General features: G+C 36.2%; 1 protein-coding gene across 3 annotated transcripts in view; it reads right to left on the reverse strand.

Annotated features, from left to right (window-relative positions):
- Window positions 1-16,383, reverse strand: part of Sb (serine proteinase stubble) — an 88,967-nt gene that overhangs the window by 11,241 nt on the left and 61,343 nt on the right. For all 3 annotated transcript variants that reach the window (XM_081980746.1, XM_081980745.1, XM_081980747.1), the window contains 2 exons: window positions 12,972-13,278; window positions 2,995-3,170 (listed from right to left, as the gene is read on the reverse strand). In XM_081980746.1, the coding sequence (XP_081836872.1) occupies window positions 2,995-3,170; window positions 12,972-13,278 (483 nt within the window). The remainder of the gene's footprint in view (window positions 1-2,994; window positions 3,171-12,971; window positions 13,279-16,383) is intronic.

Raw genomic sequence — 16,383 nt, forward strand, 5'->3', positions numbered from 1 at the left:
TTGCACTATTTGATAATAAAACGTATTTTTGAGATTCATAACAGCTATTTTGACAATTATCTTGTGACCGTCTAGCTAAATAGTGTTCTACAATCACGTGACAACTCTCACTAACGTAAAAACTGTCAAGCCATGCTCTAAAGTTGCAAAAGTCAGGGTTTAGAAACGTTTTCTTGCAATATTTGATAATAAAACGTCTCTTGAGATTTATGACAGTTATTTTGACAATTGTTACGTGAGCATCTAGCTAAATAGTGTTCTACAATCACGTGACAACTGTTATTAACGTCAAAACTGTCAGACTATGCTCTAAAGTTGCAAAAATCAGGGTTTAGAAATGTTTTATTGTAGTATTTGATATAAAACGTGTTTTCGAAATTTATGAGAGTTATTTTGACTATTGTCAGGTGGCCGTCTAGCTAAATAATGTTCTACAATCACGAGACATTTGTCACTAATGTCAAAGTATGCTCAAAAGTTGCAAAAATCAAGGTTTAGAAACGTTTTCTTGCACTATATGATAATAAATCGTATTTTTGAGATTCATAACAGCTATTTTGACAATTATCACGTGACCATCTAGCTAAATAGTGTTCTACGATCACGTGACAACTGTCATTAACGTCAAAACTGTCAAACTATGCTCTAAAGTTGTAAAATCAGGGTTTAGAAACGTTTTCTTTTAGTATTCGATATAAAAAGTGTTTTTGAGATTTTACTACCTAATATCTCGACAGAAATCAAATACTTTCCACCTGAGTATGTAATATAGGTACTATTTTTCCTAACAAGTGCGGAAAGTGATTCTTTTCCGTACGCTGACTGAAGTTGCCCAACCGAGAATAGCTGGTTGCGCATCAGTCGAGTGCGGGAAGGCACTTTCCCCAGGTGATGATACTTTATAGTTACAATTATTATATGGAATAATAATTAGGAATATTCCGTGAAAATGATTTCTTTCGCACTAGTGCGGGAAAGTCTATATTTCGAGAACAAAAATAGTGCGGGAATGCTATTATTCGCACACGCCCGTAAAAAATAGTAGTTTTCCTATAACAAGTGTGCAAAGTAAGTCTTGTACGCACGATGGCTGGATATGCACTAACAACGCGAGTTAAGGCACCAGACAAGTGCGGACAAGACACTTTGCACATGAGACAAACACCACATCTTGACCTACGCTGGATCACAAAAAAAGTTGCAAATATTTTAATATTTTCCCATCAATAGCAGAAATAAACATATGGTTTCTGTCTTAAGTTTGCTTTGCAATTTGAGATTGAACCACCTGCTTAACTCTGTTTAAAAGCCATTGAATTACATCAAGTTTGAGCTACACTGTGCAATCTCCATAATTTTAGAGTTCCAATACAATTAAAAAAAAAAAACCTTGTTTCTGGGCTTTAAGTCGGCGCACACTATACAGAGACGCCTCCTTTAGCATAAATGCAGGTACAACTGTAACTTGTAATGTACAACTGTAACTGACAAGCATTTAACCATCTTAAATGGAGCTGCTGATGGGCGACTATTTACGAGTTTTGACATAAGAAGAGACGAAGAAAACGAAGGAAGTGCAAGGCTAATAAATTTTCTTGCTAACTGCAAAACTGGAAAATTATCTCAAAAGCACTCGTGCTAATGAAGCTAAAATAGGGCAGATATAAATACGCTGATTTGATTTGCTGTCAAGCCATTTTTGTTTGTTTGTTCTGATTTCATTACAGATTACAGAAACTTTAAAAAAAATATATTCTTCAGCTCCACTTTTAAAATTTTCATTAACTTAAAAGTATTTAGAGGTATATTTGTTGCAAAATTACAGTACTAAATCAATGTACAGGGTGATTGATTCAATTTTGACCACCCCCTTAACTTCCATAATTTTGATTTTAACAAAAAACGTTAAATACAAAACTAGTAGATATTTAGTTCTACTTTATTCTTAGAGAAACAGTTATTATACAGGGTGTCCCAAATTTGAGTAACAAACCAAACTTATGTTTTTTTAAATACAATGACCAACTTTTTATCTGATATTTGAATTTTACGTCAAATTCTAGGCCTAACTGATGTAAAATGTCTGTATCGATATTCAACTGTTTCCGAAGCAGCATCTGTTAATTTAGCAATGTTGCGTCGACTATGTGATTAAGGGTTAAATTAGTTACTTAAATTTGGGACGCCCTGTATAATAACTGCTTATCTAAGAATAAAGTAGACCTAAATATCTACATCTAAATTGATACAAGTTTTTTTACTAAAATCAAAAATAAGGAAGTTAAGGGGGTGGTAAGAATTCAATCAATCAAGGACGCTGCTGCAGAAACAGTTGAATATCGATACAGACATTTTACATCAGTTAGGCCTAGAATTTGACGTAGAATTTGAATATCGGATAAAAAGTTAATCATTGTATTTAAAAAAACATAAGTTTGTTTCGTTACTCAAGTTTGGGACACCCTGTATAATAACTGTTTATCTAAGAATAAAGTAGATCTAAATGTCTACTAGTTTTGTATTTAACATTTTTTCCTAAAACTAAAATTAATGAAGTTAAGGGGGTGGTCAAAAATTCAATCAATCAAGGACGCTGCTGCGGAAACAGTTGAATATCGATACAGACATTTTACATCAATTAGGCCTATAATTTGACGTAGAATTCAAATATCGATTAAAAAGTCGGTCATTGCATTTAAAAAAACATAAGTTTGGTTCGTTACTCAAATTTGGGACACCCTGTATAATAACTGTTTCTCTAAGAATAAAGTAGACCTAACCTAAATATCTACTAGTTTTGTATTTAACGTTTTTTGCTAAAATCAAAATTAAGAAAGTTAAGGGGGTAGTCAAAATTCAATCAATCACCCTGTATAGTAGTTACACTTCAGTCAGTAAAAAACATCAGAACTCAGAACAAAACATATTGCAAGAGTAACAAAATATAACTTCCTGCGCCATCTGTTTGCCATGAATTTAACTAAAGTTCCTTACCTAATAGACTGTTGGACAATGAAAAGGAATCTGTACTCATTGGTCGTATACTGTGTCGTGGTGGTTGCGTCGGCTGTCTTGAAGAGAAACTGGGCCTAACGCTCATAGATGCCGCTAGTGCGTGCGGTTTGCCTACAACTGAGGAGCCTGTGTCATCTACATTATGTGATGGTCGGCTGAAAAGAAAACAATTATGGTATAAAACAACGAAAGAGTGATATACACACATACAGTGCGTTTTTTTTAACGCGCAACATAGGATTTTACGTGTTAAATTTTTAAGCCCATGTTAGACCATTTTATTTTGGAACTGCAAGTCTATAACTTGACGGGTGTGTCTTTAGTACCCTGAAGCTTAAGTAAGTCTACCAATTTGGTCTAAAAAGTGATTAAAAACTGGAAAAAAATCATTTTTTTTCGAAAAGATTTTATCGTTCCATACTCCCTGTATGCATTGTTGTTCCTTGTTGTTTTTATACTGGCAGGTCAGGTAGCAGGTAAAGTGACATATTTTGACTGCATCACGACCCGACATCTTTTGAACGTCAAAAGGGCATTTTATGATTGTTTGGAATACTGTTTGGCTTCAAACGGAGGTCACTTTGAACCATTCACTTATAAAAATACTTCTTTTGTTCTTAACTTTCTTGATATAAAGTTAATGATCACCCTGTTTTAACTTTCTACGCCAAATTTTACCTGCTACCTGCCGTGCCAGTATCAAAAACAACAAAGAACAACAATGCATACAGGGAGTATGAAACGATAAAACCTTTTCGAAAAAAGATGATTTTTTGCACTTTTTAACACTTTTTAGGCCGAATTGGTAAACTTACTTAAGCTTCAGGGTACGAAATAGCCACCCGTCAAGTTTTATACTTGTAGTTCCAAAATAACATGGTCTAACATGGGCTTAAAAATTTAACACGTGAAATCCTATGTTGCGCGTTAAAAAAAACGCACTGTATACAGGGTGTATTACAATGTTGCGAGGTCTACCGTTAAAACGGTTTATCTACCGTTCTTCTGTTTATATTTTTGTATATTATTATTTACCGTTTTTAATAACATTGTCATTATGTGGGTTGTGAAACATTTTATATACTTCGAATTATTTGATAGTGTTTTTTCAGGTTATTAGATAGGAAGCTTCATGAGGATTCCAAAAATGTGCTTAAACAGTCATTTTCTTACCCCAAGTGTGTTTTACAGGCAATTTGCCCTGGCTGCCCTTTCAATCTGTGTTTCTACCATTTCAAACTTTGACACGTCTTTTTTTCCCTGACTGTGCCAAATTTTGTGTTTTTTTAGGTTATTGGATAGGAAATTTGATAAGAATTTCAAAAATGTGCTTCAAATAGTCATTTTCTTTTTTCGATTGGGTTTTACAGGCGATATTATCCCTTATTGTCCTTTCAAACAGTGTTTTTGGCAGTTAAAATTTTGACTTTGCTTTTCTACCGGACTGTACCAAATTTTGTAGTGTTTTTTCGAATTATTGAATAAGAAATTTAATGAGGATTTCAAAAATGTGCTTAAAATAGTAATTTTCTTATTTCAAAAGGGTTTTACAGGCGATTTTATCCTCGACTGTCTTTTCAAACAGTGTTTCTGGCAGTTAAAACTTTGACACCGCTTTTCTATCTGACTGTACCAAATTTTGTAATGTTTTTTCAGGTTATTGAATAGCAAATTTAATGAGGATTTCAAAAATGTGCTTAAAATGGTAATTTTCTTATTTCAAGTAGGTTTTACAGGCAATTTTATCACTGATTGTTCTTTCAAATTGTTTTTTTTGGCAGTTCAAACTTTGACACCGCTTTTCTAACTGACTGCACCAAATTTTGTAGTGTTTTTTCATGTTATTGGACAGTAAATTTAATCAGGATTAAAAAAATGTGCTTAAAACAGTCATTTTCTTACCCCAAGTGGGTTTTACAGGCGATTTTGTCCCTGACTGCCAGTTCAAACTTTGACACGTCTCTTTTTTCGCTGACTGTACCAAATTTTGTATTTTTTAGGTTATTAAATAGGAAATTTAATGACGATTCCAAAAATGTGCTTAAAAGAGTTATTTTCTTACCCCAAGTGGGTTTCACAGGCGATTTGGTCCCTGATTGTCCTTTCAAACTGTGTTTCTGGCAGTTCAAACTTTGACACCGCTTTTCTATCTGACTGTACAAAATTTTGTAGTGTTTTTTCATCTTATTGGACAGTAAATTTAATGAGGATTCAAAAAATGTGCTTAAAACAATCATTTTCTTACCCCAAGTGGGTTTTACTGGCGATTTTGTCCTTGACTGTCCTTTCAAACTTTGACAAGTCTCTTTTTTCCTTGACTGTAACAAATTTTGTGTTTTTTTAGGTTATTGGATAGGAAATTTGATGATAATTCCAAAAATGTGCTTAAAAGAGTCATTTTCTTATTTCAAGTGGGCTTTACAGGCGATTTTATCCTTGACTGTCTTTTGAAACCGTGTTTCAGGCAGTTAAAATTTTGACACCGCTTTCTTGATCTCGCTAATAGATCCCTTCATATATCCCAATCGTCTAATGATATGATAAAGTTATTACATCGCAAAAATAAATTTTATTTCATTATGGTGGTGACCATTTGCACCTTAAAACGAGTCACGTGACTTCAAAAATATCACGTTAAGGATCGTATATTAACATTAAAACAGTCACGTGATTTAGTATTCAAAACTAAAAAAACGGTCATGGGATTTTACAAATACGATTTCCCACCAATATTTAAAACAGTCACATGACTTTAGTATTCCGTTATGCCGTTTAAAAATTTAATATGAAAATCGTCACGTGGTCATTTTTCATGTAAAAAGAGTTACGTCACTTTAAAATCAGTTTAAACTAAAAAAACGGTCACGTGATCTTCTAAATCGGTTTTGACTTTAGAAAAAGTCACGTGATCACTAAAATAAATTATTGAAAAAAGTCACGTGGCCGTTTGATAGATATGCAGAGAAAAATCCGCCTTAAAAAGAAAAAAAATTGAAATATCAAAATTGTTTTAATATGTCATTGAAAAAGTAATTTTAAGATTTTTTCAAAAATTAAATAATATACGGGGTGCTACATTAAAAAAAAACAATTTATGAAATGTATTTATCACCTGGAAGAGGGTAGGTACAAGTTCTGTGAAACACCCTGTATCTGTTAAACGAAGACAGATATTTCCCAACGGTTTTCGTCGTTAAGTTTTGTATCAAATATAAGCTACAGACACCGACATCAGTTTTTGCCTATCTCTAGAGCACTTCCCATTTAAATACGTCCAATTTGGGCCATCCCACGTACTGGAGAAGCCAAAACATTGGTAAAAAAGAGTCATCCAGAAAGGTATACTATTCTGCTTGCATACTAATGTCCATTATTCACTCGATGAGACAACAAACTTCATCTTCGTGAGTAATAGCTATCATTACATGCTCGGTGAATCATATACCATCGTAAATACTACTGGAAACAATAAACTATAGAACTTCATCGGTCTGTTATAGGTGATTCTGATTATACTAAACTCAGCAGAGCACATTACTATACGAAAAGACTTTCTCTGTACTTAAATAAGAAATAACATTATTCTAAGGCTTGGTATTTCCATGGCCTCATAAAGCAGCTAATAACTATTTGGCCACTAAAGTGTATTCCATAGATTAATGGTTGACTAAGTTGTATCTCTTTTCCATTGCAAATTTATTTGTCGAATTGTTATTTGGAGAATTGATATTAAAATGGTAGTTTTGTCATTGTCATTGTCATTTATTTGGAATCTCTGGCTGTTAATTAAGCTCTCCATAGACAATCTATTTGAAAATATAAAAGAAATGGTTTCGTGACCATATAATGGAAAAACGAAATAAGAAAGAGTTACAACAGAAGATTATTACCAGGTTTCCTTTTGTAATGTAGAAGATCATTTTCTCTCAGTGGAGTTGTATGATTATTGAAGAGAAGGAATAAGCCTTCAAGAAGGATTTAGCCTTCAATTAAGGCCTGGTCTATAAAGATTTTTGTTTCGGGCCTTGAACTTGTAAGTTCAAATGTAAAACGAAAGCAAATCCCTTCCCTTTTAAGAGCCATCCCCAGCCCTAACAAAATTGGTTTCTCAATCATTTAGAATGTAGTGTTTCTGCTTTTTTTTCCATAATAAGTTTTGTTACCCCTTAAGCGCCACCTATAGTAATTATAATCGAAGAATATTATAAAGACATTCATCAATTGCACCGGAACTAGAGAACGCTAATACTCAATGTAAGATCATGAAAGTCGGCTCAAAAGAAATCCCTGACATAAACTCCACCGAAATTGAGGAAACCCTAAGCCAACGAAAAAATGGTCGAGCTCCTGGTGAAGATAAAATCACTAGTGAAATGATAAAACTGGGAGGCACAACCACAATGGGATCCATGCAAATCTTAATGAACAAATGTCTTCACATCGATAATATTCCAAGAACATGGCAAAAGGCCCAAGTCATCTTGTTACACAAAAAGGGAGACAAATCTCAGCAACTTTCGCCCAATAAGCTTATTGCCCCATCTTTATAAGTTCCTTACCAAGATCCTTACAAACAGGCTTACGCGGAAGAGGTTTTCGCAAGGGACATAGCACCGAAGAGCATATTCAAACGCTACGGACTCTTATAGAAAAGTGTATCGAGTACAATACTTTGCTCCATCTCGCTTTTATAGATTTTAACAAGGCTTTTGATTCTGTTGAGTTTTGGGCTGAATAATGCTCGAATAGACCCAAGGTACACTAATCCACTTAAAAACATATACAAAGAAGCGACCATCACAGTTAAAGCGCAAGAAGATGTAACAACCAATCGAATACCAATTAACAGAGGCGTCCGACAAGGAGACGTAATATCCCCTAAGTTATTTACCCTTGCATTGGAGGACGTATTCAGAAGACTAGTTTGGGACAAAAAGGGCCTGCGCGTGGATGGTGGATATCTGAGCAATTTGCGCTTCGCCGACGACACAGTTTTAATCAGCAGTACGAAGGAAGAACTTATCGAAATGTTGGCAGACTTAAAGAGAGAGTCGGTTTAAACACGAACATCGATAACACTGTTGACTCCAGATCCCGGCGACGTACAATTAGAAGGATAACAAATAGAGAAAGTCAAGGAATACATATATTTGGGACCCACCATAACACTGGGTAAAGAAAATCAAACGACTAACATGGGCTGCTGTAGGAAAATTGGGAACAACATTAAGAAATCCAACACTTCTTATCAACCTAAAAATGAAGTGCCAGTCTTGACTTATGGTATGGAAACAATCACTCTCACAATTAAAAGTGCGAATAGACTAAGAACAACACAACGAGCAATCGAAAGAACTATGTTGGGGGTAAGCCTAAGGGATCATATAAAGAACGAGGAAATTAGAAAAAGAACAATGTTATAGAGCACATCGCAAGTCAGAAATGGCATTGGATGGGGCATGTGGCACGACAAGACAATGACAGATGGACAAGACGTATAGTACAGTGGCAACATAAAGGAAATGCTGGTCGTCCACAGAAACGATGGATAGACGATATAAAAGAAATAGCGGGAAGAAAATGGCACCAGATGGCAATGAACCGATCCGAATGGAAGCAGCAAGTGGAGGCCTATATCCAGGAATGGATGCAAAAGGTCTGCTGAGAGAAGAAGAAAAACAAGAAGCGTAACCTTCTTAAACTCAATTTCATCATAACATGGATTTCACTGTCTCACCCTTTATCAAAAGACAACCCGCGCACTGAATTGGGATTTGAGCTCCTGAAGAAAAGCAATTTAATAATTTTATGCCCGAAACTGGCTGAGCAAGCCTTTATGTTATTTCTTCCCTTTGGCACAATATGTTAGATATGTCCCGGTTTAGAAGCAAGTGTAGGAAAAAAATAGGTTAGAATTCCATAGTCAAAATTGAAAAATATTCTTATTGTTTAAGAAAGTGTTAAAGTTCTAGAAAGTAAGAAAGTAAAGTATGTTTGACGACAAGGAAGTTTATTACCAGATGGAAATACCGGCCCTAAGAGAAATAGTTAAAATAATTGAATTTTTAGAAAACAAACGTGCGCTATTAAACAAAAAGGTTGTAAACACTCATTCATTAGCTTAAAGGAAAATTGAATGAAGCTGCTTAGGTATAACTGTTCTCGAAATTATGACCTATTGTATGCAGAAAGTTAATTGTTTGTCACTCATAAAATTAATAGCAAATTTGGCCCACATATTGTATCATTCAGCTTTTTTCGAGTAGTCGAGTAAACCTGTTTCGTCCTAAGTTCATGTGTGAACTAGCTTTTATGAATATATTTCTCGATCTTGAGAGATGCTTTAGCAGCTGAATAGCATTAACGAATATAATCGGATTAAATAAAAGGAACCTTCAATTATCAGTCAATCCAAGTTGAACAACGAAAACATGAGTAGTCCGTGAGATTTAGTCGGTTCATGATTGATTGTCTGAGAGAAGATGAATTGAAATATTAGCATACGATGTCGACCGTGGCCCAGTTATGCCACATATGGACGTTGCTAAATTAATTCCTTAAGAAACAATCGTAACAAATTGAATTATAAATATTTATGTTGAGCGTTCGTGTAAAAAGTGAAGGTACTTTCACTCAGCCACTCTTCTCTATCAATCATTTCGGCGTCGTTGTATCATTATCATATATCCATACTAACTGTCTATTAATCTACCTGCTAGAACAAACATAGATGAAGATAATGTACGCTTATTATTCATGTGAATATATTATAGTAATTATGCCTAGCGTCAGTGAGGTACTATCGTATGTCTGTGCATTAACCAAAAAGCACTTTAGAGAGTACTGGCTAGTTAAGTCTGAAAAATGGTACTGTTAAGTATATTTAAAGCGTATGAAAGCCGCTGATGATCGTTCACTGAAAAGAAATCCCGGTATTTTTTGTATTCATTTCATTTTAATTTAGACTAGTTAGTAGCTAAACGTTCTTTTTGTTACTGCCAATCTCTGTCTGTTGGTTTATAATGTCATGTAAAAATTATGCCCCATCCATTTTTGTTAATAAAGCAGTATGTCCTGTCTTCAAGGCTTGTACAGCATATCTTTGTTGATTCAGATTCAGCATTAAATCGAGTGATCATAATGGCTATCCAACCCATTCTTAAAACTATTAGTCAGATATTCCGAATTACAGGCAATCAAAGTAATTGCAATTAAGTCTTTAAGAATGCAACCCTCCACCTCACAAATTTTCAAGTCTCCCAACCATTGCAACTTCTTTCTGTTCATTTCAATAGTCACAACGTTCTGTGGGGCTACGTAGTGGATGAATGGGATTGGACACGAAAACCTGGCACTCATACATAACCCTAAGCTTTCGTATTCTTTTCAGAGTAAAATATAGCAGAAAGGATACAATCCTGACCTCATATTTTCCAGTACAGCAATAGAGAATCGATGCGTCAAAGGAAGTATATAGGCCTATCCCAAAATCACAACATAGGTCCGTGAGTATAAGCCTTAAGACACCAAAAATCCCTTTTAAACGTAGATTTAACTTTAAGAAGGCTGACTGGATAAAATACGCAAGTGAGCTTGACACAAAGGTTGTGAAGCATGTAAAGCTCGCCTCCCGGAAGCATATACCTAGAGGATGTCAACAACACAGTACATATCGGGATTGAACAACGATGCAAAGAACATAATGTCACAGTATGAAGAACTATAGAGACGGGCGAAAAACTACAACAAATACTCAGTGCCTTAAGACAAAAAAGACGAATTGAAACTCTGGAAAGGATGGACTTTAACTGGAGGAAGCCTTAAAAATGATGTCACACTACTACAAGGAAAACTCACTGAAACCAAGCCTTACCAAAACCAGGTATCTGCCTTCCATTTGAACACCCACCTAGCGAAGAAAAAATGTGTCCTGGGAGGGACAAGTGCTGGAACACACAGACAATATCTAGGTGTGGTACTCGATCGCTTTCTGACCTACAAATGCCACTAGACAGAAAGTCACTACCAGGAACAACCTTCTCGAAAAACAAGCAGGGAGCAAGTGGGGAGCAAACTTAAAGGTTATAAGAACAACAGCTGAAGCAATGTGTTTGAAGAATCTGTAGGATCCAGCCGGATTAAATCCAGACATAGAACCCCCAGAGACTTGGCCCCTACATCAAGAGTTCTCTCACGGAATAGAGACGGAGTGGAAAACCTGGCGCATGCTAAATCTTATGCCTACTGGCGTCGTCCCTGTCAAGTCCAACCTGGCGAAGTGGGGTGTGACAGGAAATGACGACGTCCCATGTGAGTGCGGAGAAACACAAAACATGGAGCATTTAAGGACATGCGTGTCCTCCAAAATGCACCTTCGATGATCTATTAAACACTTAACAAGACTTAAAAAAAATGTTAGTTTAGCAAATATCTTCAACATATCTTTGAATCTAGAAAAGAATACGTCTAGATAAGAAACAGAGTAAATCAAGAAATGGACAACACCAAGAGAGGGAACACTTATATGGATCCCAGAAGAAAGTGTAAAAAATGATACGGAGACAAAGAAAGGACATGCTCGAATTTATAGGAATGGAAGATATCACCGAGGAACAATGGACCAAATATTTTATCAAAATATAAGGGAGAGTAAAAGAAAATTACAGAAAAAGCAATGCTGTAAACAACAATGCTAACAGAGCCATTAGAACGAACCTTAGGCCCCTTAGGAAGACCTCCGAAGAGATGGATAGAGTCGTGGTATACGGGAATCAAGGAAACTGAATGTTGGAAAATACTGGTTTAGGGGGGCTATTACTGGTTAATACTAGTTGGGGCTTAAGGTATATAGTAAGTCTAAAACGAAGAAGAAAATGAATTGATATCACTAGCGATAGGAACATAACCGTAGAGGCAAAAAAACAGAAGAGAGACTATGAAAGCAACAAAAGTTAGCGAATGCTTGACAGAAACCATATGGACGAATAAAGACATGACAGAGAGCACAATGAGAACATACATACAGAACAACTGTGGGATCGATTCGACCGGAATGAAGACTCTATAAGAATAATAAAGGGTATAACACTTAGGGACAATCAAATAAGACCATATGGGAACAGTGTAACATCTAGAGCATCAACAAATGGGTAAAAGCAAGCAAAAGAAACTGGAATAGTCATGTTGATAGAATGGCATCTGACAGATCTGCTAACATCTGCAAAAATAAAAAAACTTACAGCGAAATACCAACAGGAAGACCAAAGAAAAGATGGAAGGACAACCTATTGACGACAACAAAAACAGAAACAAAATGAGAGGCAGACAAACAGGATCCTAGTCAAACGAAGAAGAAATTCCTTCAAGTTAAATGTGGAATAATTTCACTTTTTTCAAGAAAACTAAAAGTTTCATAGTCCTCCTTTTTGGCAATTTTAAAGAACTTTTGGAGGGCTCTTTTGGAGGTATTTGGAAGCTTTTCAAAGTTGATTCCAAATGAGTCTGACAATTTAATAAAAAAACATGGAAAGTTTCCAAGATACCTCTGGGAGGTTTTTAGCATCATGAGTGTGCATGGTGTAGAATCTAATATTAGTCAACCAGAAGGAAATATTATTAGTTCTCTATCTCCTTCTTGTTGAGTCATCATCCTGGATATTACTTTGGATTATCGTGTAGTTCTCTGGCATTTCCTAAAAGATTGGCATATTTAACAAACTCTTGGAAAGCTAAAAACATTTGAGTAGGCACCTTGGCCTCTGTCATATCCAGTAATGATTGATTTAACAATTTCTAGAATATTTTAAGACTTTTGTGGAAGCCCTCAGCAATCTTAAAGTGATTTAGTAGACTTTTTAGATTTAGCATATTGGTTCCTCCAAATTGTGGATATCTAAATATGACGATTCTTTGTACTATATTCTAGATTTAAAAAAAAGTGTTAAGTAACTACTTACCTCGTAGGTCGTAGCTGATTGTTACTGTAATAACTAAGCGACGTAATCTTGACTGGCTTTTTGGTGACTTGACTATGACTATTGTGAGAATGACTAGGAGGTGTGTAAAGCACTTGAGGCTTGACTATCTGACCAGTTGATGCTTGCACTGCATTGTCGCTGGAATTGCGAGTGCAACAGGAACCAAACATGAAAGCGTCTACGCACATTCCTATATGGTACCCGTTGGACTTGATGCATTCGTACACAAACATGCAGGTTCCTTCTTGGCCATCCACCCAACACGGTTTCGGGTTTATTTGATAACCTAGAAAACGAAATCTTTCTTCAAAATAATTACTTGGCAATCGTTTGATTAAAACAGCGTTTATAATGCGCAGATGGTTAGAGAAATGGGATACCACATAATGAAGACATTTCCGCTGCAGCAAAGGCAATTAAATCAGCGTGATATTAATGATTTAATAAGTCTAATTCCTATACAGCTACAATAGCAGCAATAAGACAATTAACTTCTATACAAAATCGGACGTGTTCGGTACCAGAGCGAAAGTACCAAGATAGTTTAGAAGCGAAGATTGCTGACGATAATATCGTACTAATGGATTCTGCGGAAATTGACCGGCGATAAGAGCCGGTTAATTTTACATATGTTTTCTGACTTTGAACAACTGTAAAACGCTATTATGTAAATAACACTCGCTCTTCTTGATACAAGTTACTAAGTGGCCTTTGTTTAATTTAACTGGCGTAAGTACACTAATTAGATTTACAGAATTAATTTACAGAAAACCTGAAAATTCAAAACACTTTATACAAAATGATTGGTCATGACAGACACCATTTGTATGTTGACGTTGCTCTGTGATCTGTGAATCATTTTGTTGGCAAATAATGGTATATTATGTTACATGGTAGAAGATGGCCCTTACTCCCCTGCAGCCCTTAAATGAGCAGAGGGTGCGAAGAATCCCCGGGAGGATCAAAATTGGCACATGGTAGGAAAGTCGCACAATGTTGTAGCAGAAAGAAAAAGACTGAGAATAGATATTCTCGGCGTAAGTGAAATCCACTGGCCTGTCAATGGACAATATAAAGTAGGAGACAATGCAATTTACTACTCCGGCAATGACACTGGACAACACAGAAATGGAGTTGGCATAATTGTCGTTCCAAATGTTTTACCGACAGTTAAATCCATTACCCCCTTCTCTGACCAAATGTTGTTGATGCAATTGAAAGCATACCCACTGGACTTAACGCTACGCTCCAACCGCTGATAAGGATGACCTGGTTCCACGAACAACTGGAGACACCGATTAAACTGACAAAGAAGAACGAAGTAACACTGATAATAGGGGACTTAAATGCGAAAGTTGGAAACGGGCGAATATCTGACGTTGCTGGCGATTTTGGACTAGGAATTAGAAATGAAAGAGGAGACCGTCTGGTACCCTTCTGTTAGGAACAGGAGCTGGTGCTAAGCAACACCTTTTTCAAGCTTCCTCTACATGGAAATTTCCAGCAGACTTAGCGGTAACACTTGTAAGAAACCAAATTGATTTCATCACGATACCAAAACGATATAGAAACGCCATCAAATCAGCAAAAACCTATCCTGGGGCAGGCTTCATTTCGACCATAACCCACTGGTATGCAAGGCGAAGGAAAACTGGCTGTCGATGAAATGCAACGATATCGAACAATGTGAAAGATAATACGAATACCATAACATGCAAAAGAAAGTTAGAGAATGAAATGAAACCAAAAATCTCCGAAACACAGTTTCGCTTTCATAGTGCACAAGGGAAGCGATCTTCAGCCTGCAGGTTTTCATCCAGAGGTGCAGAGATATAAACAAAGACGTGCTTTATCGATTTCTCCAAGGCTTTTGACAATGTCAAGCACGAAAAGCTGATCGATGTGCTTAGGAACACTGGCATTGACGGAAAAGATATTCGTATTATCGCTAATATGTATTGGAGTCACACCGCAAAAATAAAAATAGGCAATTTGCTCAGCGACGAAATTGCTGTCAGAAAGGGAGTGCGACTGGGGTGAATTCTACCTAGAACCTATACTCTGAAGAAATCTTTGGAAAAGCACTGGCGGAATTATCAGATGGAATCAAAATCAATGGACAAGCAATCAACAACATTAGATATGCCGACGACGCAGTAATTATAGCGAATAACAATGAAGAGCTACAAAATATCACGCAAACATATACATAGCAAGTGAAGAATATGGACTCTCCCTGAATATATCAAAAACAAAACATATGATTATTAGCAAAAGTCAGCATTTTCCAGTGAGTCTAACGATAAACATGTCAGGACATAGATCACGTGGAAACGTACACATATCTCGGAATCACAGTTAACACGAAATGGGACCAGTACTGGGACTCCGTGTAATGTAGGTAGAGTAGAATTCTATTTGTCTTCCATATGTTCCTGGTATTGGACCTTTTGTGCTCAAATCGATAGGAAGCCACAACATTGCGTGAATTTGGCACCTCTTAAAGGTCTCTAATTCTCGCCATGTGCCAGCAAAGATATTTCTCTACAACAAAAATTAAGGCTCGTCAGGTGCTACATATTTTCTGTTTTGTTGGATGGTGTATAGGCTTGGACCACAACTGAGGCCACTTTAAAAAGACTGGAATCCTTCGAAATGTGAACATATCGACGTATTTTGAAAATATCCTGGACGGAACACATCACCAACATGGAAGTCATGCAGAGATTAGGGAAAAAGAAGAAAGTCGTCTTTACAGTAAAAAAACGGAAGCTGGAGTATTTTGGCCACATACCAAGACATGAAAAATGCCGCCTTCTACAGTTGGTTGGCAAGAGAGGACAAGGGAGGAGACGACATTCTTGGTTGCACAACCTACGTCGGTGGTTTGGATTGTCATCTCTGTTGACCTGTTTAGATGAAGAATAAGAATAGCCATGTTAATAGCCAACGTCCGCAACAGATAAGGCAATGAGAGAAGAAGGATTAGAACGAGGCGATTATTGTGCTGAGCTCAGAAGATTGTCTGTCAGAAGGTTGACTGAGGTCGACAGTGAGCGAAGCACAACAAAAGGCCAAGTCAGATTCAGAAAAGGGCAAACGTAATTCAGAATAAGAAACTGCAATTCAGAAACCATCAAGTGCAATTCGGAAAAAATCAATTCAAATTCAGAAACTATCAGATAAAACAATCATCTTCAGAACATTCAAAGGCAATTCCATAAAATACATTATCTGTGGATAAAATTACCAAAGCTGTAAACTCCAAGGCACTAATAAAAATTAAACTGAATCACACTTGACATACGTTCTGAATTACAGTTGCTTATTCTGAATTGCTCGACATTTTCTGAATTTCAAATGACTATTCTGAATTACAGTTAGAAATTGT

Source organism: Ips typographus, linkage group LG5, assembly GCF_016097725.1.
Source record: "Ips typographus isolate SLU linkage group LG5, UJ_Ityp_2.0, whole genome shotgun sequence".
Taxonomy (NCBI): domain Eukaryota; kingdom Metazoa; phylum Arthropoda; class Insecta; order Coleoptera; family Curculionidae; genus Ips; species Ips typographus.